The 22,271-nt window shown below is 41.8% G+C and overlaps 1 protein-coding gene across 4 annotated transcripts in view; it reads right to left on the bottom strand.

Annotated features, from left to right (window-relative positions):
- Positions 1 to 299: 299 nt before the first annotated feature.
- mpped2a (metallophosphoesterase domain containing 2a) overlaps positions 300 to 22,271 on the bottom strand; it is a 71,488-nt gene continuing 49,516 nt past the window's right edge. For all 4 annotated transcript variants that reach the window (XM_044221367.1, XM_044221628.1, XM_044221542.1 and 1 more), the window contains exons 5-7: positions 4,471 to 4,586; positions 3,034 to 3,147; positions 300 to 2,185 (exon numbers count right to left, since the gene is read on the bottom strand). In XM_044221367.1, the coding sequence (XP_044077302.1) occupies positions 2,067 to 2,185; positions 3,034 to 3,147; positions 4,471 to 4,586 (349 nt within the window). In that variant the 3' untranslated portion in view covers positions 300 to 2,066. The remainder of the gene's footprint in view (positions 2,186 to 3,033; positions 3,148 to 4,470; positions 4,587 to 22,271) is intronic.

Below are 22,271 nucleotides of genomic sequence, written 5' to 3'. Positions count from 1 at the left end.
AGGACACTGCAGTGGTCAACAAAAACACAGAAGGCAACATGCAGGTCACGATTGTATTTTGGGTTACAGGAGTAGAACACTAAATATACATCCAATCATTTTGCTTTTAACCATTTTAAAACTGTGAAACTAATGAAGACAAATTTGAAAAAGCATTCATTATTTCTGTAGATTTACTATAGTTACTCAGTTTAGTGTGAACTAAGACTTGACTCGGACGTGAAGTAGGATTAAAACATTCAGGACTAAACCTGGACTTGACTGGTCCCATGTTAAAGATTAAAAAATCAAGACAGAGCTCGATAAGTAAAAATCTTGCAATTTTATTTGCATATAAAGGCAGCTAAATATATCACAATGAACTGAAAGAGAGAACTAACATTTCCATGAAGAGGGATACAATCAGAGAAAGAGCGAGAGAGGAACAGAGCACGGAAAGAGCATTTACAGCGGCAAAGTTGAGACAACTATTGGCAACATTTTTTTTTGTGCTAGCAAGATTGCATTTACACACAGTGCAAAATTAGAAAAAGAAAAAGCAAGAAAACACAAATACTATCAGATTTACACTTTAAAGGACAACTGAACCATGTTTAGGCAGGTGTGTTGTTGGAACAACCAGCACCTGTTGGATTGTGACTCTGACAAATTTTCCTCTCTCATCCAAAATGAATGTCTACCCTACTGGGAGAGTTGATACAAAAAAAATTAAAGAAACCTCTGAAGAGCGTCTGATGGGAGCATTAAAGAAACATGTCAATCATATAGGTGCATACAGAAAAAACCCCACCAGATTTTCTTTTTTTCGTCAAACACAACTTTTAGTACAGATGTTTTACAACATGAATATATATATATATATATATATATATATATATATATATATACATTTTCCAAATTAGATCAGAAATCCATTAGGGGATGTTACAAAGTTAATTTTTCCAGCTGTAATTTGATAGCTTTCTGTCCCTGCGTTAGTTAGGTGTTGTTTTGCGGGGATGTTGGGTAATAAATAAGGACTTTTCTCTGAGCTCGCAGAGAGTGGGGCTCTAGCTGAGAACATTAAAGCTAGTTTAAGGCAGCGTCCCTGTCAGCCAATAAGAAACGAGAAAAAACAAATAAGACCTAAACACAAAATATCAGATGATACAACATAAAACAATGGCATCCATTGTCCGGCCAATGCAAACCAAACAAAGAAATTGTACAAATTCACAAAGCATCATTTATCTTACAGATCTGACCAATATTTATCAAGAGCAAGATTGTTTAACCACAAAATCCCTCTGAAAAAGGAGAATACCGGTGTATCTCATAGCTCATTTTTACATTCCCCCCAAATTCATTTTCATACTGTACTTATTTAGACTTTAACACTTGTTTTTTTAAATACAAATTTTTGTGATCACAAGAAAAAGATTGCAAAATAATAGAAAGTATTTTGCTATAATAATAAAAAAAATCTTCTTGTGATCTCAAGAAAATTAGCTTTATGTTGAAAATTACGTAATCATTATCCAGAAAATATCACTCTATTCAGGCATTGTGCACTAAGGCAACATATCTTTAAGGGATTATTTCCTGGATGAGGTTTCTTCCTGTGGCTATCAGGCGATTAACAGGAAGCGGAGCGTAACATTGAGTAGCGCTGACATAAAAATGCTCTACTCTGCAAGATGAAATCAGGACAAAAGACAAAGTTTCTTCATGGATTATCTCACAAGTTGTTTTTCAGACTGAACAAGATAGAAAAACAGTCTTGTTCTTCTGGAGGAAAACAAGCCCTGATATCGGCAACTGTGCTGACTGTGAGCAGAAAAACAAAAATCTGAGAGGGAAACCAGCATTGTTGGCACAGTTAAAAAAAAATATAACACCGGTATTCTCCTTTAACCCTCCCAGTCAAACTCCCCACCCCTCCCCACGTCTCCAAATCTTCTCAATCTCAACAACAGCTTGGAGAAGACCAAAAGTTTGCAAAGAAACACTTAGATTTTTTTTTTACTTGACATATTTATAGAAAAAAAGTAGTTTTTCCTGCCCGTGACCCTCCCTGTCCTCTGGTCTCAGGAGCTGGAGGGGTTTGGCAGGTCGAACACGATGGGGGGGTTGGTGGGCTGGAAGCTGACGGTGCAGGTCGACGCGTTGATGAACGTTGTGTAGCCGTCTGTCATGATCCCGTAGCCTGGGGGGGACAGGCATCAGCAACAGAAAAACATTCAATCACCTAGACATTAATGTCAGAAACTATGCCGTCTGGGAGGAAGTTTTTATAAATTATTCCCCCAAATCGCTTATTTGTGCGCTCAGTATACCTATTGTGTTCACTCAGTTTAACAATTTGTACTCTTGACTCGTCTAATTGCTATGGCTATGGCTAATAGCTTGAGTTTAATAAAGTCACATTTTTATTCAGGGGTGAAATATGTGTATATAATTTGGGTTTTGGCTATTAAACGTTGTGTTATCTTCCACGTCCCTTAAAAGGGATAAGATAATGATTTATAACAGATTGTTTCGATGTAATGATTTGAATGATATTGCGGAGTCAGTTCATAAAGGTTCCGAAGCTCTTTATGGCTGAAGATGGATACACAATAATTCTATTATTGTTAAGCAACTAAGTCATTTATGTATTAGGATTACTATAATAAGGGGAAAGAAATCTGTTTATTGAGCGTATTAATTAGTAATTTGATGGAAGAACCGCTAATTTTACGTTAGGTTAGAATAAGAGCAGCAGTCTGTACGTTGTTCCTTTGTTGTTAAAAGATCCTTTTTCTGTAATACCCAAATGTGTTTGCTCTATCGTGCTATTGCACAGACTAGAAAAATTATTTTCCTATAAGGTCACCAGAATCAAGGAGGATATGCAGTCAATCAGAAATAAGTCGGACAACACGGGGTGCACCATGTCTGACAGCACTACTCACGGAGCCAAAACAAAAAGTTAAAGCAGAGGTCTGAAGTGACTCCGCTGTATGTCAGCGTGTAGCTCAGACCCTCCTGACTGCTGGATTTTATTCTCAGTACCTTCGTGTATGCCTCCGAAGGCATGAAGTTTGGGTCGCACCCTCTTCTGGACCGTGTTGAGCAGCTCCACACAGCCGACCCGCTGCAGCTCCTTAGGAACCCAGTCTCGGAAACCTACACAAGCAGGACACATCAGTTGTTTTTAAAACTCTCAGTTCCCCCGACAGTCCTTTATCAAAGTGCCTCCATTGTGCCTGACCAATCACGAGCGATGGATGTACAGAACTGTAACACACGATTGTATACATGTTACTCAGGTATATAGAACAAAATTCTGAACAGGTTTTATTTCCTACAATGTGCCATGTAGGTGAGCTGAGGTACAATAAAGTTTAGTAACTGCAATAAGGTGTCTTCAATAAATGTTTACATGCACACAGACCGTACCCTTTATTAGCTAACACTGAAGTTTTAGGGATTCTGATTCCGGTTAAATGGACTTCTTCCCCTGCATGAAACTACTTTTGAGCAATGATTATATTGTGCTGCACTGACTTGATGTGAAGCTGATCTAAACTCCTGTGCTCTCACTGTGGTCTGCCACATTACAAACAAAGGCACAGTTTTTGTGCACCATGGGGCGACCGTACTGAGGAAAATTCACTGAAAGTATATTTTCAGAATCTAAAAGCACATTTCTGAACAGATTCCCAGTTCTGATATATTTGCAGGCTTTTCTAGTTCAGAACCAGCTCTCGATACTGAACCTTGTAAATAAGTGAAAACCATTTACTGCCTTTTCATCTGAGTTTAACAAACAAATTCTGGCAGATGAAACCTATTCTTGATATTTCATCCACAGTCGTGCAAACCCAGTCCCCCCCCCATTTTGTCCAGTTTTGGAGAGCCACCCTTACATCTTCAACCACACCCCCCAGCCCTGCTCTCCTCTCCCATGGTCTCTCTCCAATTGTTTGCAGCGTCTGTCACACTGGTGCAAAATCGAGTTTCCATGCAATCAAACGGCCACAGCGGCTGTCGCAGCAGCAGCAGCAGCAGCAGCAGCAGCAGCAGCAGCAGCAGCAGCAGCAGCAGCAGCAGCAGCAGCAGTAACCCTCCGTAGGCGAGAGGGAAGGAAATCATTCAATATAGCCAGATGGAGAGGGGCAAAAAAATAAAAAATAAAAAACAAGCTGGGAAAAAACAACTGGGGCCTGTAGAAAAAAAACTAAACAAAAACCCAACAATATGGATTTTCTTTTTTATCTAGTCAAACAAATATTGAATCATAGAGCGTGTTTGGGGTGTTCACTCCAGATACTGTTGGATTTAGATGGAAACAGAGTTGACTATAGTGTACACACACACACACACACACACACACACACACACACACAGGGCCTGCTGTGACGCCTCTGGTGACTTCATACAGAATAATGAGTCACAACCTCATTAGATATGGTGATGAGGGGGCTGTGATTGGTTAATTGGACTCACCGAGCGGAGGTCCGTGGGTCATCAGGATGTCAATGCCTTCAGGGACGAGGTTCCATTTATCCAGCAGAGACTGACCCCGGGGCAGGTTGAACCCCCAGCCGTTAAACCACGGAGTCCTGCAGAGACAGAGGGAGAGAGATCACATTAACATTGCTCTGGAGGATAACTCTACTATGATTATGGCATAATTGATATCAGGAAGCAAAATATATTCTTTTCTTCAGCATGCCATTTCTTAAAAGCTGCAGCAGCAAGAAAGTTGTGTTTTAATGCTCATTATCTTGCTCCTGTGCCCTTATTTATTAAATTCCTAAACAGTTTTTACAGCTTAATCCAGAACCTGTTTTCAAACCAAATGACTGCAAACAAAGCCAAAGTGTCTCCACATGACACTGATGCATGTTTAGGAACTAACAGGGTTTTTCTCTGCCAGGTCGTCTGAGTGGTTGTGTCCCTGATGTAAGCAGAGTTAGGAAGAAATCATTAAAATAGCTTACATTTTTTTACATTAATAGTAAATTAAAAGGCTGTGCACGCGTCAAACATCACAAAGACAAAGAGCTGCTAGTTGTCAGAAAGCAGATTCATACAATGTTAATGCAAAATTAACACTTGCTGCTGCTTCACTTAAAAGGCTTCGAGGGAATGGAACTGCTTTTATTGTGAAACAGCTGTAGGAAGTTTTAAGTTAGCGTCTGTGCCATAAATAACTTAGTTATGGCTTAGTCGAGTTTAGAAGTCTCAATCAAGTGACTTTTTTTCAGTTTTTTGGATCAGTTTTAGGTGAAAATCTGCAGAAGCCTGGAACCGCTTGAGCGAAAGTCAAACTTCCAACAGGTCAGTGTGAGGAAATGAAGTTGTGATCACAGTGCAACGTTTTAAACACGCATTAAAAGGTTATCTGTAGAGTTTTTGACCACTAGTAGCGCTACTGATATACGGTATCTCAAGCACGTGCACATGCACGCATATAGGGGACGCAATACATGTTCCTGCCAATGGCTTCACAATATTCCACTGATCTACAGATGGCGGTAACATGCCAAAATATGGTGTAATATGCCAACAAAGACAGGGAATAAGAAGACTTCAAGCTAGTAAACGTGGACATAAAGAATTCTGGATTTATTTAAAAACTTGGCTTTGCAAATGTTTTATGAGGAAGGAAATGCATTCGTCAGATTTGTTACACTTCAGGGATATACACACAATGCGTTTCGGTGAGAAACACTAAATATAAACATAACTTTTGTTTGGTTACAAGAAAACTGGGCACCTTCTTTTGGCAGAATAATCAACTGTAAACACAAGTTTGATATATTGTCACCTTATAAAGTTGTTATGGCAAACTTGTTAAACAGTTGCCTATTTACACATCCAGCAGGCACAGAGCAGCATTAGCCTTCATTTATCAGAGCTTTTCCCCCGACTTAAAACAGCTCCCTGCTGGAAACGATAAAGCCAAACACAATAAAGTTGTAAGGCCCCCCCCACCCACAGAACTCAAAGACGCTAAAAAGCAAAATTAATCTGAGGGGAATTGCAGAGTTATGTGATAATTATGTTTCCTTTCATATAATAAATAGTTATTTCATCTATTGCTAATATAAAAATATTGCTTATAGCAGCTTTAAGCCTGAAAATTGCCTGGTGTAGTGGAAGTGCTTAATACATAACTAAATAGATCAGTCAAAAAATATCACGATATACAAATCCTGTATTTTTACAATTACAGCAAACAGGGCTACATGCTAAAATGATAATTGCCAATACTTTGTTCTATTGCAGTGGAAAAATTTCAAATTGAGAAAGACGAGTTTCTTTTGTCTTGTTTGAGCTTAATATGAAACCTGACAAAGACGATGCCACAACAGGATGCATAAAAAAAGGAATCTATCCCCCCAGAGGACATGCAACTGCAGTATATTACTGTACACTTGCAGGTTACCCACAGTATGTAGTGAAAATGCATACTTGAAACAAACACCTGTGATTGGACTGTTTACCCGTCAATTGGGAGCGCTTGGTTTGATGCACCAGAGCAGGCGCTTTAAATTGAAAGAGTCACCATCAAGTTTAATTAATTTTAGAAGCCAAAACTATACTACTGATTGTGCAGGCCTACTAGAAAAGAAAAAAAAAGTGAATTTCTAAAACAGTAGGGAGCCACATCATATGTCAACCCCCATCCCCTCTGCTACACAGTCTAGAGATTGATTGACAGCCGGGCCACCTCTGGCAGCCTGGATGGGAGTCTGGAGCTCTGGGGTGACAGGCAGCATCTCAGCCTTCCCCAGCAGACACAAAGAAAGCCTTCTGGCTGAGTGGGAATGAGGGATGGATGGATGGATGGATGGATGGATGGATAGATAGATGCAGAGGGGTGAAAACAGATGAAGAAATAAAGCGAACCATGCAGAGGTTAGATGTAGGAGCGGGGGTGGGGAAACCGAAGGGAGAAAAAGAAATCGAGTAGAGGTTGGTTGATAAATTGAGCCTTCATTTATCACAATAGTGGTAATGGCAGAAGAAGGCTGACAACAGAGCAAAGGAAGATAGATTATCACCACATAATACCTCAGTATATAAATTGACCTACTGCAACAAGCCCAGAATAAAATCTTTTAATTGAGTTTTGCAGCACGGAGCAGCAGAGAGTCAGTGATGAAAAGATGATTTTGGTTCGGTTATTCCCTGGTTACTTTGGGACAGACCGCTGAGTTCGGAGCAGCTTCCAGTCACTTAGCGATGGTGCTGAGTATGGTATTTGACCGAGGGGAAATCAGGGCTCCACAAACATCAATAGGCTTTGTTAGAGTGAGGGATGGACGCTCCGGCGCTAATCAATACTTACTGTTCGACCGTAGGGCCAAGTGGGGCTAACCAGAGCCCAAGCAGACTCAAGATGTGTAAAACATGAGATCACAATCCCTCCTGGTTCATTTTAAAATGCAACCAAGCTCCTAAAGTATCTCTGCTGAAAATAAGACACAAATAAATTCACATTAATTCAGCACAGTGAGAGAAAAGAGCATTATAATACAGTCTAAGCACCGGCTCAGCCCGTTTGGGTCTGGTGCTTGAACAGTATCGAGTGTTTGTGCGCTCTGATAAAAAGGCGGTGGTGGCGGCAGACCTGAAGCTCGCTCTTTGATTTGCTCGCTCAGTCGTTCTCTCGCTCGGTGGAGAGCTGAGAAATGAGGTTAAAAATGAAATGTGAGGAGTGCGCAGGGGAGTGAAGGCCACAGACTGAACTGATTAATTAGAACTAATCACACAAATCGGAGCTAATTGAAGTCTAATGGATTACTGGGAAGACTCACCACTTCTCGGATGGAAATAACGCTGCTGCTGCTTGCAGCGGCTGTGGTGTGGAGAAAAGCAGTGAATCACAGCTGAGCTGGCCTGGTCGGCCGGCTGCACACAGGAAGCACTGGCAGGGTATTTGTCTGGCTCTAGTTTTGACTAATAGCGACATGGCCAAACTTTGAAAAATGGCCGAACACATTTATTTTCTCCCCATTCAGAAAAATAAATCGTGGTTTCTTGCAGCAGAAATAAATAAACAGCTGGAACGTTGATTTTGTGCCGTGTTTCACATGTTTTCTCCCGCGTAAACACATTCATCTGGGACATGAAACATAACCCCTGACATGAGCCGTGGATCCGGAGCCAACCAAAAGGTCCTGACTGAATGCAGAGCGCGGTGCTGCGCCCGACGCCACAATGGCCCTATTGTCGGCTGTCTACCTATGAAATATACCTTCCATGCAAGTGCATTTGTTAACCTCCGCCAAGATTAATGACATCCCGGTCACATAAAGGAGAGATTGTTTCCTGCGTGGCTGTGACACAGGTTTTATTATACTGTACTGCTGAGCGTGTGTGTACAAGTTTGTGTGTATAGTGGGCTAGTGGGCAGAGTGCACGTCCACCAGCATCTGAGTAGGATGCGAGTGTTGAACAGAATGTACGCTGCCAGTGTCTCAGTCTGTTCTCAGAGTATATATGTAGACAAACGTGTGTGTGTGTGTGTGTGTGTTGTGATCAGACTACATTGGGAGCCCAGTCTTGCCTTGACACTCGCCATCTGGAACGCGTCGCTGTGGCAACAAAGGAGAAGCGTCTGGAGGCAGGCACAGTGGGAAGTAGAACAGCATCACAGAAACAGAAGCAAGAGAAAAGAAAAAGGAGGAAGGAGGTGACGATCGGAGCGAAGAAAGAAAGATAAAAAGAGAGGAGGAGTTCTGCAGTAAACAACAAGGGAAGACGTGGAAAGATAAGACAGACACTTCACCTTCCAGAAGTCACGTGTTCGTGGTGCAATTGTGTGCTGACTTCAGAAGGGGAGGTGTTTTAAGTTCAGGAAGAACATCATCAAAACCCCCCAGCAAGAAAACTTACTGCAAGAAAGTATAAAAAAACCCAAAAACCTTCTTGAACGCAAACATCAGCAGCTCCAAACAACGACACACAAAACACTGCATCAAAAGGACGAAAAGCCGGTAACCATGGTAACAGGGACATTTAACCCCCGGAATCAAACAGTGGAAACAGGTTAAAAAACAGCAGCCTGGGCCGGCAGCGGAGGTAAAGCAGACAAAAGCCATTTAGCCCTCATGTACAGAACGTCAATATTCAATTAGGCTGGTGGACATCATTAGGACGGCGGCGCGGCGTCTCTCTGGGTGTGACACCGCTCTTAACCCCTCGGCTCCCCCGAACCACACACACACACTGAATGCTTCGTTCCTCTCATTACGCCTTTTAATCTGACTCCTCCCTCACTTAATGGATCATTTTAGGTCCATTTTTGTGTCACTGACCCCAAAATTATTTTGGAGCCTCATAGTGCTGGCCGATAATTTAGTATCATTTATTGACTTGTAATTGTATTGTAATTGTACTGATATGATCATATGGTGTTATTGTTTTACCAAATTCCGTTGTTTAAATTAATGTTTGTAAATAAATTGTAATTAAAAACAATACAGATGAAACATTTAGTCCATTAGTTGATCAACAGAAAAATGACTTTTAAAGCAAAACGGGCAAAGTTTCCTTAGTTCCAGCTTCTCCAATGTGAGGATTTGCTAATATGTGTTAAATAATTGTAAATATCATTGGGTTTTGGACTGATAACTGGAAACTGATATACATTTTTCAGTTATTTTATAGACCAAACAATTCATCGACTACACCAAAAATTAATCTGCAGTTTAATCAATTATTAACATAACCGTAGCCCTATATGGCTGATAAGTCATCACTATTGTTTACTGACTTTCAGTTGAATCATCATATGAACATATTGTATGGTCACATCATTTTGCCAAATTCTCATGTTTACATCAGTGATTCTGTTAATGTTTTACAGTTATTTTCTGAAGTTTTCTGAAGAACAGCGGAGCACAGTTCACTGAATGTTAATTTGATAATTTTATGTGTGATTGTGCCAACATTTACCATATTGTGATATATATAGATACCAAAAAAATATTCGTATTAATATTGCGATATTAAGTTCAGCTATAGAACCACATAATAACTGTTGGTTACCTCTATACAGGTCTTTATAATATACCAAACAAATGCAGTATGTAGGCAAATCCATACTGCATTTTGTTTAATACGGTCGTGTCTTACACCAGGCAGTTACATAACCCCCATTTGCTAAATTAATATGTATGTGTTGCTTCTTTGGCGTTCATGAACTGTTTCATCTACTCTTGGATATTTTCTATTCCAGATATTTTCTGATAAATTAAATAATACAGTAATGATCATTTTGCTGGGAGCCACTGGGGTTACAGATTCTCAATCCTTTTCTTTGTCCTCCGTCTAATCTGCTGTTGTAGGTTAAAAAGCATTTGTCAGGCCTGCAAATAGATAGGGCCACACACACACACACACGCATCCTTGTACTTCTATCTTTGTGAGGACCGTCATTGACATAATGCATTCCCTAGCTCCTTACCCTAACCATCACAACTAAATGCCTAACCCTAACTTAATTCCTAACCCTTAAAACCAAGTCTTAACCTTCAAACAGTCCTTTGAAGGACTGGCCAAAATGCCCCCCCCACTGAATGAAAATTGCCCCCTCAAACATTGTAACAAGCTTTAAAGTCCTACAATGTCCTACGAAGGTCCTACAATGCCCGAATGCACCCCCTAGAGGCTGCAATGTCCATGTTAAAGATAAAGTGAATGGTATACTGATCGTTCATTTACTGTCTTAAAGTCTTATCAGTAAAGTTTGTCCTGAGATGGTGCTAGAGGATTTAAGTTCATACTGATTAATGTTCACACTCTGAGGAGAATAAATGTGGTCAGTGAACTTCATGATAAATCGCCCATCATAATTATAATTTCTTGTGGATAGCTTGATGAAAGTGTTAGTGAAGTGGAAATTTTGACATGATGGTGGAACTACAGCAAAGGTTAAGAGGTCAAATGCATCAGGAAATATCCTCTGGAGACCACGAGTGTCCTTACCAAATGTCATGGAAATCTGGCCAGTGCTTGTGAAGATAAAATGCACTCAAGTGTCGGACAGATGGATCAGTGACTGCCAGCTCAAATAAATAACAGGATAATTATAGAAGATGTGATACCATCTCCAGATATTTCTATCGGAAAAAGGATCAGTGATAAAAACATCAGCGCTCCAAATTTTGGTGTCAATCCCTCAGAAGCAAAGGAAAAGCATATTTTTAAGGTGCCACTCACACGTTCAACAATCATACAGAGAGAAATTCATCGTTGACAAGGCACAGAGAATAATTTCTACAACCAGTGCAGCAGGAATTAGACCAGAATGCATTGCAACTACAAGACATGTTGGGTTTAGATTAAGGGGCTCAGTCTTGATCATAGTTGGTTAGCCGTCTCTTTCTGAGTTAATACACCAAAGTCTCTGGTGGAAATGCTGGTTATAATCCCTTTATGCATAGAAAATGGTTATTTCTTTTTAAATGTGTTCAGCGTGTGATCGTCTGACTGCTCATGTTCCTGTTCTGCTGGACTAAGCCAGTTCAGTAATGTCTCAATGTTACCAAATCTGAGCAATGAAGGTGCTGAATAAAATGTTATTATTGATGGGAATTATGTCCAAATCTATGAAAAAAAGACCCAGAGTGTTAAATAAAGACAAAAAAAGGGGGGGAAACATTAAAGCTGGACTAACCCTCAAATAGACCCTTAAAAAAAAATAAAGAACTGGCAATAATTCTCACAGAGGAATTCCTCGTCTCTATGAGCACATTTGGTCTGCAGAAGTGTAGTACAAGAACACACACACACACAGAAGCACAAACAGACATGTCCCTACAGGGCGAGACGGAGCAGAAATAAGATCGAAACATGCCTCAGGTAAAGTATGATCCTCCACCTAAAAGCCAGAGAACAACTGCACCCTGGGATATCAGCCCGGCGCTGAACACATAGCGGGACGAACAAGCTGCACCGTGACCAGCCCAGAGATAAGAGGAGAGAGAGAGGGAGAGTTGAGTGTGTGTGCAGGACCAGCGATCCATCGTGTCTGACCTCTGAGTCAGAGCGGCCCGGGGTCAGCGGGGGAGGGGTCTAATTGATCAACCTGTCAGAACCAATGAGGAGGGCCATGTTAATGGGACTTTTATAAGCCCTGCGGGACGCACCACCTGACACTCAGAGCTGTATGAGTATGTGCAAAGCAGAGCGCATACTGTGTGTGTATGTGTGTGTAATCCCAGAGCCCAGGTAGCCTTATTAAAAGGAGCCAAGTGGAGACTCTGGCTGGGTTTTGACAAATGGCCTCTCAACACCAAGGCCACCTTTGCAAACTTTGGGGACGAGGTAGAAGGCGAAGTCACAAGGGTGAAGGGGCCATGTATGTGTGCGTTTGTGTGTGTGTGTGTGTGCGCTCTGCTCTGCTCCAGCACTAATAACCTGTGCCTAGTGACTGATGGAGTGTGGAATGGATTAATCTCGCTGAAGTCATACTGCCAAGCGCAGAGGCACTAAGGGTTAGCCACCAGACTTAGCCCGCTTAGGAAAGGCTACAACCATGGGGACGGGGTGGTTCACACACACACACACACACACACACACACACACACGCACACACACACACACACACACACTCACTCCCTCTCTCTCCAGGGGTTGTCTCCACGCTGAGATGCAGCCAGCTGCAGTTTGACCTGCAGGCCGCTAATGTAAAACAACCGCTGCATCAGCCAGCAGACGCTTCGCAGCAAACACAGCTGCTCTCAACGACCCGGCAGCTTCCAGCAATTCACTACGTACAGGTCCGAGTGCCTGTGAAGACAGAGAGACGGTGAGTGGAAGAAAGAAAAAAGGAAAAGTGCCCAACATTGTAGCAGGAAATCAAATGAGAGCAGAAATGTTCAGAGTGTATTACATCTAAGAGACTTCCTCCTTAACCACCCCCACACACACACACTTCCTTCAACACACATATACACTGGATTAGCACAGACATCAAAGCCATCAAAGACTACAGTAACTGAAACTGCCTGTCTGCAAGAGTGTGACTCAGTGTGCGTGCATTGTGTGTGTGTGTGTGGTGGCAGATTCCTGCCATGCACTGGGGGCAATTAATATTGAAAAAGTGTAAAACTCGAAAACAGAATAAAGTGTCTGAGTGAGCAGAGGACTGTTAACAAACTGGGGCACTGAATGAAGAAAACTATTTACATGTAATCACGGCAAAATGATGACAGACTAAGGCTGCAACGGTTGTGTATTCGTGCCGAACCGTCGCGGTCCAGTGCGTGCAGACTACACGATTGTAGATGGATGCACTTAATGCGGAACTAAAGTTCACAAGTGCGAGTTCTGCCTGTAAACTTTTAGCTGTACGCAGTTAGTAGCATGTGCTGAGGTTAGCCCAACAATCTGATTGGCAATCTGATTGGCATGCGAGTCAGTCATACTACAGCATGCGCAAATGAAACGCCGGAGCTGCAAGACCCGCCTGCGTCCTTTAAATGAGTTGTTTGGGAACAATTTGGGTTCGGGCTGTACCGACCCCGCTCTGAAACACGTCTCCTAATTCGGTATGTACCGTTACACCCCTATAATAGACCGTTAACAAGGTTAACTGAAAAACTATTTGCACTGAATATTTTCACAGTTACCCCCTCATAACCACTGTACATGTTACATGGTCCCGCAGACAAGATGCTTTTGCATCTGACAGGTTAAGGTTGCTTTCCAGGGCTCCAGTCTGCCACCATTTAGTCACATTTTTTGAGGCAGTATAACCAAAACTGACCAACAGAATTATCCAAAATATGCATAAATCCGTTTTTCCACTAGGAGCACCACTCCTAGTTGTGCTCTGGCAAATTTGACCCGGTTACATTGAGCTGAATGGCTAGGAAAGCATCACCATGCACCAAGTTTGTTCCATTTTTCTACCAAAAAATAAAAAAGTGTGCCATCAGAATAATTAGAAAATTGCTATAATCTCATAAAAATCCTTCACATAGAAGCTTTAAGGATATCAGGATACTAGTCGTCTAAAAAAGTGTCATGCTAGTCATTTAAACTAAAAGGCTTAGTTACAGAACAAAAACCACTTCAACAATTGAACCCGGTCACCAAATTACTAGGGACAACAGGTGGTGAAGAAAAGCTCACAATACCTGAAGCTGTGGCAGTTTTGTATTTTTTCAGCTTAGCCAGAAACTGCTTTGAAATAAACACTTAAGTTCCATCAGTTTGGTCTCCTTCTTGTCTTGTTTTTAAGACTTGACAGGCAGTTACATAACAGACCCTGACAAATACATCCACCGACATTAGCTCATCACAGATATACCCGTATTAGTATGTCAAAGTTGGTAGGTATTCAAAACGAAATTGCATTACATGAATGTTTAACAGGATGCATGTTGTGTTTTTACTCACATTTAATATTAGGGCTGCAACTAAGGATTATTTTCATTATTGATTTATTTGCCAATAATTTTCTTGAAGTAATTATAGTGCTTGTTGTAGTAGCAGTGAGTTGTTTTGGAAACCCGGATGTATCTACATGTGAACATCTAAACACTTTGAAATATGGATATGGATTGTCAGGAAGCCGGGGAGGTCTGAAGAAACTGGAGACAAGACTAATAAAAAGAGGGGGAATCAGGGTCCTATTCGGAGAGCCTGTATGGGGGCTGGTGATAGGGGCCGAGACCCATTCAACCTGCCCTGAGACACAGGGACAAGGGTCCCATTACACTCCTCCAGCCCTGACCTCCATGAACTTGATCCTGGAGAACAATGTAAGAGGGGGAAGAGAGGAGTGAAGGGAGACAGGAGGGAGGATAATATCTCTGGGAAATAAGTGAGTTTCCTCTGTGACAATAACTGACAGGCAAGGTTTCATTTCCCAGCTGTGCTCCAAGGGCCGGGGCTGCAGCCTTTTTTCTATGGATTTCAAACAGGACAAGGTGATCTGAAAATTGAATGAACGCGCTTCGTTACACAGGTGTGTCTTTCAGGCAGTTTCAAAGCTGTACCCTCTTACTGCTTTTCTTCCTCAGCACAAAGACTACAGCTCCAGGTCTGCAAGTTAATTGAAAAAAAAAAAAAAATTGAAAAAGCGGTTTGAACATCTCAAACTTTCATTTATGGCATACAATACTGAGAGCAGAAAATGGATGAAAGGAAATTATTAAAAAGGACCATTGTGTGTTTTGGCCTCTGATAGTCACTGTGCCAATTCAGGCCCAACGCTGAAGGTCTGCTGCTCTTTAGACACAAACAGAATTTTAACAGAAAAAAACAACAAACAAAAACTAATTGAGATGCTTTGACATAAATTAGTCCAGAGTGGTGACATTAGAAGTTGGGGCATTCAGACTTCAAATCTTTGTTGCCTTAATAAAAAGCCAGGCTGTGTCAGAAATTCACTATTCAATACATAATCCACTATTTCTCTCTTCTACTCTGCATTCTCGTACTAGGCCGCAGGGAATGGTTCGTCATGTTAGCCTTCCGTCCCTGCATTTAAAAGAGCACTCCACCAATTTAGCCTTGCACTGCTATAACACTGTCGGATCCGCGATGGACAGTTAAAGATATTTGCAAATCAATACAGCAGAACCATATATAGATATACATCTTTTTTTATTCCACACATTCTTCTTCCCAAAACCTGGCGCTTCCTTTGCCCACAATTCAACTCTACATCGGTTCAGTCGGCGATTCGGGTGTGTTATGCTAGTAGTGGCAAATGTGAACCTCGAGGCACGTCTTTCTATCTCCACACCCCCACATATTTTTCATTTTCAAACTTGTAGTCTTCAGCCCCAACTGACTGCTTAAGCTATTAAATGACATTACTGCTTTGGTTATATTGGTATTTGTCTGTTCCGCAGTGTGGAATTACTCTCCTCCTGAGGTTTATGAGAAAGAAAGCAGCAGGTTCTCACAGATTACTGTCAAAAGGCCAGGAGCACACCCTGCCTTGTCCTGACATGACAGGCCAACCAGCCTTTGCTGCAGAAGTCAAAGGTCAAGGGGGAAGACAAGGAGGGGGTGTTAAAGGCAACAGGAAGGTCCATGGGGTCAAGCCAGCACAGATACATGGCACTCTATTTGCGATCATTGTCTCGACCTTACAACGAGTGGATGCTAGTGGGGGCACGGAGAGGCAGCGGCAACAATAGGCACAGGAAAGCACACAAATGGCATTGTTAGTCTCATGGGTATGTATACAAAAAGCCGGAACACAGACAAAACAAAACACACAAGGCTGAACAGGGCAGCCTGTACAAAGGAGCTCTGGAGTTGTACAGACGCACCCATAAAATATAAACCAAAAAATACTAAATTAATTTGAAATGCAATTCAAAAGATGTATCTGAAATATCCAGCGGCACAGTAAACCTGGAAGCTACCTAGTGCTATTGATCAATGAATGAGTCAATCAACAAAAATCTACAACAATTTTCTGAATCTGATTAATTGTTTTAATCATTTATCAAGCAAAAATGTTTCATGTTTGCTGTTTCCAGCTTCACAAAATGTGAGCATTTGCTGCCTTTCTCAGTTACATATGACAGAGAATATTGTTGGACAAAACAAGCTATTTCAGGACGTCGCCTTAAGAACAATTTCACTAGTTTATAATGGAAATTTAAGATTTGTTAGTTGCAGCCCTACAGCATTCAAACTGGCCTCAAATAACTCATTCCATTTTGCCATAAATTTGGCATATTTCTTTAAATACATTTCCTAAATATAACTGAGTTTTGTTTCTATTGTTGGTTGTTTGCCGGACACTGATCACTGAACGGAGGTCACAGTTTGCCCATCTTTTTATTTTCGACACTACACGCCTGCTGACACCTGGGTGTTCCTACCACCCACATCAGGTGTCTAAATTCAGAGAGTGAAGATAAGCAGAGTCCCGTCCTTGCCACTGAAGCTGTGCAGAGGTCAGCAGGAAGGAAGGGAAGTGCTGCAGGACAACGTGAATGCTATCACCGCAGAGCAGAAAGGTAGGTAGGCTGCCCTTCTGTTTATGGAGCTGTCGTTACCGCCGTGATTGATGGCTCACTAGAGACAATCCGCATCTCGCATGGCGTGGTGGGAGACGAAGTGTGAGAAGCAAAAGTGTGTGAGAGTTTGTTTGTGCGTGGAGAGCACTGGACAAAAAACAACTTGGAAATTTAGTTAAGTCCATTTCCAGAGAGCCCTGCTATTCTGTGATTTTCTAGATGTCCTACACCACAAAATCTCATGATCAGTTTAATTAAATTAACTTATGGTTTATCATTAACTCTATGTAATGTAAGTTTCAAGTCAGGTCAACTTTAATTGTCTAGTTATCACATTCAGAATAATTTCTGATTAAATAACTGCACTGAACCAAATTTAATAAACTACGGAGTACTAGTTCAGTTAACTAAAAATCTTAAGGCAGCGTAGCATCCCATACATTAGATGGCCAAAAGTATGTGGACATCCGAACATCACAGCCATATGTGATCTTGAACATCTCATTCCAAAACCATTGGCATTAATCTGCTGCTAGAAACAGCCTCCACTCTTCTGGTGTCAGGCTCTCCACAAGATTTTGGAACCTGGCTGCAGGAATTTGCTCCCATTCAGCCACAAGAGCATCAGTGAGGTCCGACCACTGATGTTAGGTGAAAAGGTCTTGCTCGTTCCAGTTCATCCCAAAGATGGGGTTGAGGTCAGGGCTCTCTGCAAGCCAGTCAAGTTCTTCCACACCAAACTGGGAAAATGATTTCTTTATGGAGCTGGCTTTGTGCACGAGGGCACTGTCATGATGAAACAGGAAAGGACCTTCCCCAAACTGTTGCCACAAAATTGGAAGCACTATTGTCTAAAGTATCATTGTATGCTGTAGCTCCCTTAACTGGGACTAAGGGGCCGAAACCATGAAAAACCCAGAGAACACAAATGGACTGTATGTGGACAGTGGTATCCACACATATGGTTTAATTATCGTCAGTGAGTATACAATAATGTATTCCTCACCCGCTGTGATGTACTGTATACAGAGGACCAAGCTAGAAGTGTGGGCTGCTTTTAGAGGATGCCAACTGCAGAAAATAACACATTGAACAGTCTGATTGAGCCTTTGCCTCATCTTTTCTAAGTTCACTCCTTAAATCATTAATGCTTTCTTCCTTCTGAAACTTGCAAGAAAACTCAGCGGAGCTTCACCTCTTTTCTCTCTATCAAAAACCTTCCAGCACTTAGCATCTCTACTGTCGTATCCAGACTTGTCATTGATGGTATTACTTATTCATCTGAGCTTCAGCTGCGCCAGCACTTAGGTTGGTGACCTTTCACACCAAACTCTGCAGAGAATAATGGCCAGTAATGTACACTTCGAGCTGAAATCTATGTTTAGGCAGAAAAAACACAAGTCACTGTGGTAAAAGGTGCAGCTAATGCAGGGCTGCCACACCTCAGGTCATAGCAGCTGGGGACACTGGGCTTCCTCTGCTTTTCAAATATTTATCCCCTCATAGCGTGAGACACAGCATGGGATGAAAAACAAGATGGAGTCCCGCTGAGGCCAGGATCTGCCAGTGTACACACACAGCAAAGAAAAAACAAACAGATGGGCAGATTCAGATGTCAGAGACATACATGCGTCCCCTTTGTAACCACGACCACAGTGTTGATAATGATGGAAATCCACTGCTGCCTGCCTGCCTGCTGGAAGAGCAGCCTGGAGTTTTTAGCATCTTCTCTGTTGAATGAGCAGGTAGCCTGAGGTCGGGTTCAGGGGGAGAGCAGGGGACCGTCTGCTGACAGATCGCCTTTACTCCCTGGCTGGTTGCTGAGCCATCGTGGGCTCCCTTCCAGGGAATTGTGATTGCATTTTATAGCCTCGAGCAGCCTCCTCATGTCATGTATCCCTCCTCATGTCGCAGACATCTGGTTAGCTCTGGGCTCTTCTGGTCTTCCCTGTGCTCCCTGCTGTGCTGGATCGTTTGATTAAGCCTGGATCGCTCGTAATCAGACTCAGAGCTCCTTCCGCCCCCCATAGCTGCAGACCTGTTTCCTAAGTGCCTCAAAGGCACATGACAACTGCGATCTGAGTCTTGTTTCTTTAATTTGACACATTTTCAGTTTAAACAGGAAGTTTGGGCGGGATGTAAGGGAACTGAAATTAGCCACAAGAGACAACCATGGTGTATTAGGAAAAGGACACAAGGTTTGGGGTCTGGGGTGAACACAAGTTGTGACTTGTGTTTGTATTTACCAGTTACAATTAAAAGATATTATGAATATATGATATTATTTAGGTAGCGGTAATGAATAAGCCCTTTTTGTTTGTTTGATTTTTAACTTGGGCAAATAAATTCCGGTTTATAACAAACTTTCATATATTGCCCGCTGGTTGAATCACAATTCTTTTAACACATCATGCACAAATTGATGACATGTCACCAAACACCATAGGATGAACTCTGCTTTTCATTCGCACTCGCTTGCCTGTTAAATTCTGAGCAGCATGGAACCTATTTATTACCACTTGCTCACCTGCCCCATCACTAAGCTATTCATTATCAAGGTGACTAACCTGCACAGCGATTAGCTGCAATGCTATTCATATCCTGTTAGTTAGCACAGGTATGCTGTTAACGGGCGACGTGCCATTAATTCTGCAGGTACAAAGGAAGATGTGACCCCGTTTCAGAGAGCTGCGGTGAGCCAGTGCACCGCCAACACACGGTCGCCGTGTGTTTAACGGGCCTCATAGGGGAAAGAGACTTACAGTGTGTTTACACAGTGGCATCTCTGAGCTGGTATTAATAATAGAGCCACTTAGCATTCAGAGGCACTAGTCTCAGCCACGCTGTTTGTTTCACAGGTCATTAAATTTATGCCGCAGCCCTAATGTTCATTACAGCAGCAAACTGGCCAGGGGTCTGTAACACTCGCTCACTGTCTTTAATCCCCCGCTGTATTCCTAACACTGGCTTTCCTTTCATCCCTTGCTCATTCTCCCTCTCTCACATCTCAGTCCATTTGCTTGACAACAATCTTTTCCTGGTATAATTAAAAGGATTGCACCAATGTTTCCAGGTTTCTGGTCCTTTTCCCCCCTCTGATTGTATTTTTCACCCACCGCACACAGGCAAAAAGCATCATTTCAAACGAATGCCTGGTCAAATATTTTAGTGTGGAAGAAATGTCTATGTTTCAGAAAAACTACACCCTTCAGAGGTATTGTTCTTCCATATGTGAAAGCTCTAGCTGCTGCACAAAGCTGCTACTGTGAGGCCAACTTTGCCAGTTTCACCTTCGTAGGCGACGCTGGCAAGAGGAAGCTGATCCCTGCTCAGGCTTAACGGCTGGTAATTCCACTTCCACTGTGAACAAACCAAAGTCACCGTGCTGGAAGCTAACAGATGCTGGAGCTCAAAATGATAGACAAAAGGCACACACAATTTGAAAACTCATTAAGGGATTTTACAAGGATTTTTTTTAGAAATGACAAGATTGGAAAAGAGCAGGGATTTATATAAGCTAACAGGGAACATGAAGAAATGACAGATTCCTTTCTTCTTTCCTTTTTGGTCATTATTTTCTTAAAAATCATTAACCTTCTCTGTCATATACCTCTATACTTCCATCCATATCTTCCATTTGAGCACCTACTGTTCTCTCTCATCAGGCGCTTCAGCAGAAAAACATCAATCTTAACCATCACACACACCTTACAAACATGAACACGCTACCATCAGGCAAAAGCAGCATAACGCAGCAATCCTGACGGGGGGGCCGATTTAATGCACGGACCAGGTAGGGGGCACATTTAACATGCACACACACACTGTTAATCAACACTGTGTGGATTCACGTTGCAGCCACAAACAGCAGCTTGGTCCCACAGGCTGCAACTGCCCACCAATCCCTTCATTATTCCTTAATGCGACTGATGATTCTCTTCAAAAAAACAAAACAAAACAAAAAAAAAAACACTGCCAAACAGTCCTGCAGGAGAAAACACAAACACTTTAGGGAGTGAACAAATACTCTGTTTAATCTAATTAATCCTCTTGGAAATGTAGCGCACTTTAAAGGACGACTGTACAGCTGCTGGAGGAAACCAATAAACAGTTGGACCGCAGAGGAAAACAGAAATGATTCCTTATAGGAAGAAGTTTTGGGGGTCAGATACTGACTGTTACACCAACAGTCCTCTTGACCGCTAAGACCCAGAGGACCAAGATTCTCAAACTAAATTAATGAAACAGGTGAACATTAAAGCTCAGGCTCCCATTTGAAGTACAACAAATTCTGTTAACTAAGAAAACACAGAGGGCAGCTCTAGAATACCTTTTTACAGGGTTTGCATATTCTTCATCCTTTCTGAATGAATATTTGAACATATGAATGAAATGTATTACCAAATAATGCAAGGCAAGCAATAATCATACAGTATGTGCCTATACTGCGATGGCACGTGTGTTGTGAGGCCTGCACGGAAATGACAGCTGACAAAAAACTTTTGGCTCTGATCTGCAGAGGTAGACTGCACACAGTCTAAAATGCATTCAGTGCAACACTGCAATATAGACATGGTTTGCTCTACTGCTGCAGCAATCGTCCCATCCGTCATGATTAAGTGAAGAGTGAAGTATCTGCAAATCTGAAGACTACAGTGGTAATGTTATACTGTAGCTCCCACTGAGCATTAGCCTAGTTACCCATTCATCAGACGCACAGAAGCAAAACCCTCAAACATCAACCCCACTGTCATAAAATACCTTAAACAACTAACGAAAAACCAGCAAGCACTTAAGTGACTCACGACTTTGCCCGTAGGTGAGAAGAACATGATGATGAAAGTAGCTAAATCCTTAAAGAGCCGCATCCTTCAGAACCCAACAAATTGGACCCTTCCTTCGTTCCATATTCTACCCTTTAGCTAGTTGGCAATTTGTGTCCTACTGGATGTCATTCATATCTAACAGGTCTCAGCTAATGTGGTAGCATATAATACCATTTATGTCCCGAGATTGAGGTCATCCCTCCTTTCTGCCAAATGTTTCCTGTCCGTCTCTCACATTTGCTGTCAATAAATGGTTAAAAATGTCAAAAAGATGATAATAAAAACAAAAAGGTAAGTAGATAAAAAATATATAAAAAATATTTCTTTAATTTTGCCATTTTATCACACATACCTTACAGTTAATGAAAAATTATGTTTCTTGTTCAACATATTTTGGTTTCTTTGACAAGAACCTGGATTCAAACTGGAATTGATGAGTAGAATTAGAACCAGCATTGATAAAATTTAA

This window comes from Siniperca chuatsi, linkage group LG1 (genome assembly GCF_020085105.1).
Source record: "Siniperca chuatsi isolate FFG_IHB_CAS linkage group LG1, ASM2008510v1, whole genome shotgun sequence".
NCBI classification, from domain to species: domain Eukaryota; kingdom Metazoa; phylum Chordata; class Actinopteri; order Centrarchiformes; family Sinipercidae; genus Siniperca; species Siniperca chuatsi.
This window is presented reverse-complemented; position numbering and strand designations above follow the sequence as displayed.